Raw genomic sequence first — 2,076 nt, 5'->3', positions numbered from 1 at the left:
CGGCGTCGTCCGTCGTCGATTGGCGGTTTGTTTGAGAAGCCACAGCGCGGCTCCGCGTAAAGGCTGTTTAAGTTCAAACTGCCATTACGCGGGACTGCGTCAATTTGAAGCCAAAATAACTGAAAAAGCTAGAGCCTTGGTTATTACTGCGCATGCGTAAGTAACTGATAATAAATTAATATTACATTATCAGTTATCAGACTACGGTACTAGTTAACCAATCATAATCTTGCGCATTCGCACAAACAGCCGGGGCTCTAGGTTATTGTGGTTTCAAGAATTAGCTAGATGACTACATCTATAATATATTATCTAAGGAACATAGACATATAAATAAACAATTTATGGCAGAGAACAATGGGGTAATATATTTTTGATACCATGAACAAGTTATATTTTATTTTATTTTTTGTTTAAAAAAATTTTAAATTATTTAAAATTAATAATAATTGTACCTTTATAATTGGAAACAATATGTCAACATACTTCCATTCAAACTTAAAAACTTCAAATAATCGAATAATTCAAAATTCAAACAGCAAATAATATTTATTTGATAACAATTATTAGTAGATAGTCATAAGTCAAAATGGTTACCTATTGGTAACTACTGGTAACAATGGTATAGATGGGGCATATACCGGAATTTCAGGAACGCTACCCCATGGGCCATGGGTATTTAGTATAGTCAATGTAATTATAATACATTACATTGTATAATAATTACATTGAGTATGGTATTGTTCTATGGATGGTCTATCCATTATATTATATTATCTATGGGTACTGCCGTTTTCGCACAGGGGATGGTGGTATGAACACCTATACTCTATTCCAAATAAGATCAGGCTTCGATGACCGAGTTGTGCGCATAGGAGTTAAACTTTTTATCAATTAATTATTTAACTAATTGTTGAGCCAACAAATCCCTATGTAAAATTAAAAATTGGCTTCGAGGTGTACTTTCCGTTTGAATAATTACATATGTACCAAATTTTAGAACTATAAGCGTGATAAGCTATGGATCGTTTAAACGCACACACAAACATTGGTAAAGATAATAGAGTATTATTAACCACCTGTCAATATTTATTTGTTTCAGAAAGTACAATAAATATTGGAGATACAACATTTCCAAATGTTCCGATGGCTTTTATGCCCTGCATAGAAATCAAACCACAACCTGATTTAGCTACACAGTATGTTGATGATGGTAATATCTTATTGAAGCAACATAATATAAGCGGAGCTATTAATAAGTATGATCAGGCAATTAAAGAGCGTCCTTATTATGCGATTCCTCATTATAATAAACGTATAGCGCTGTCCATGCAAAATGATATTCCGAGCAATACTATAGCACATAAAGAGATAGACACTAATCTATTGATTAAACAATTCCAAGATACTAATTTAGCAAGCAAAGTTGATCCTTATTTTGTTATTAATATAATAGCTGCTGTGCCGGAACGTAGATTTAGTGTTGATTCTTCGGATGAAGAACCCGATGAAGAATTTAATGCGTTATATGAGGATTTAGTAAATAATAATGATTGGCCCTTTACTACTAAACACAAAAAAACTATTAAACCTAAGACAGAGTCGAAGATCCTTGACCTTGAGCCACCGTTTGTATATAAAAATCAAGATACAGTGACACGGGACGCAGCGGCAGCCAGTACAAAGTACAGGTACCGCAGCGACCGGTCTACGCTTTTGTCAACCGCCACCACGGGCTACAGCGCGACATCACCAACTCTCCCACCACGCCAAAAGGCACAAGGCGGGACGGGAAGGCGAGTCGCGCCAAGACGAGTACCGGCCGCCGGTAGCTCGCTCTCTCGTACGTCAACCGTCGCAACAACAACTATCCGGCGTCCTCGCAATATAAATTGTTATTCACGTCGTATCGTTCGTTATTTTGTTTCACGTTTACTATATACCATACTTGTGTAAAAACGTACAAGCGTAGTGTAATATATGCATAAAATATAACATTACATTTTACAACTAACTATAAACCGTGTGTTGAGTTATTGCCCATCATCAACCCACACCCACACACATATACAGCGA

At 36.1% G+C, this 2,076-nt stretch overlaps 1 protein-coding gene across 1 annotated transcript in view; it reads left to right on the top strand.

Annotated features, from left to right (window-relative positions):
- The window catches only part of LOC107882403, a 20,852-nt gene extending 18,861 nt beyond the window's left edge, over positions 1-1,991 (top strand). The window contains exon 2 of the mRNA XM_029489363.1: positions 1,103-1,991. Within this exon, the coding sequence (XP_029345223.1) occupies positions 1,103-1,956 (854 nt within the window). The 3' untranslated portion in view covers positions 1,957-1,991. The remainder of the gene's footprint in view (positions 1-1,102) is intronic.
- The last annotated feature ends 85 nt before the right edge of the window (positions 1,992-2,076 follow it).

This window comes from Acyrthosiphon pisum, chromosome A2, assembly GCF_005508785.2.
Source record: "Acyrthosiphon pisum isolate AL4f chromosome A2, pea_aphid_22Mar2018_4r6ur, whole genome shotgun sequence".
Lineage (NCBI taxonomy): Eukaryota > Metazoa > Arthropoda > Insecta > Hemiptera > Aphididae > Acyrthosiphon > Acyrthosiphon pisum.
This window is presented reverse-complemented; position numbering and strand designations above follow the sequence as displayed.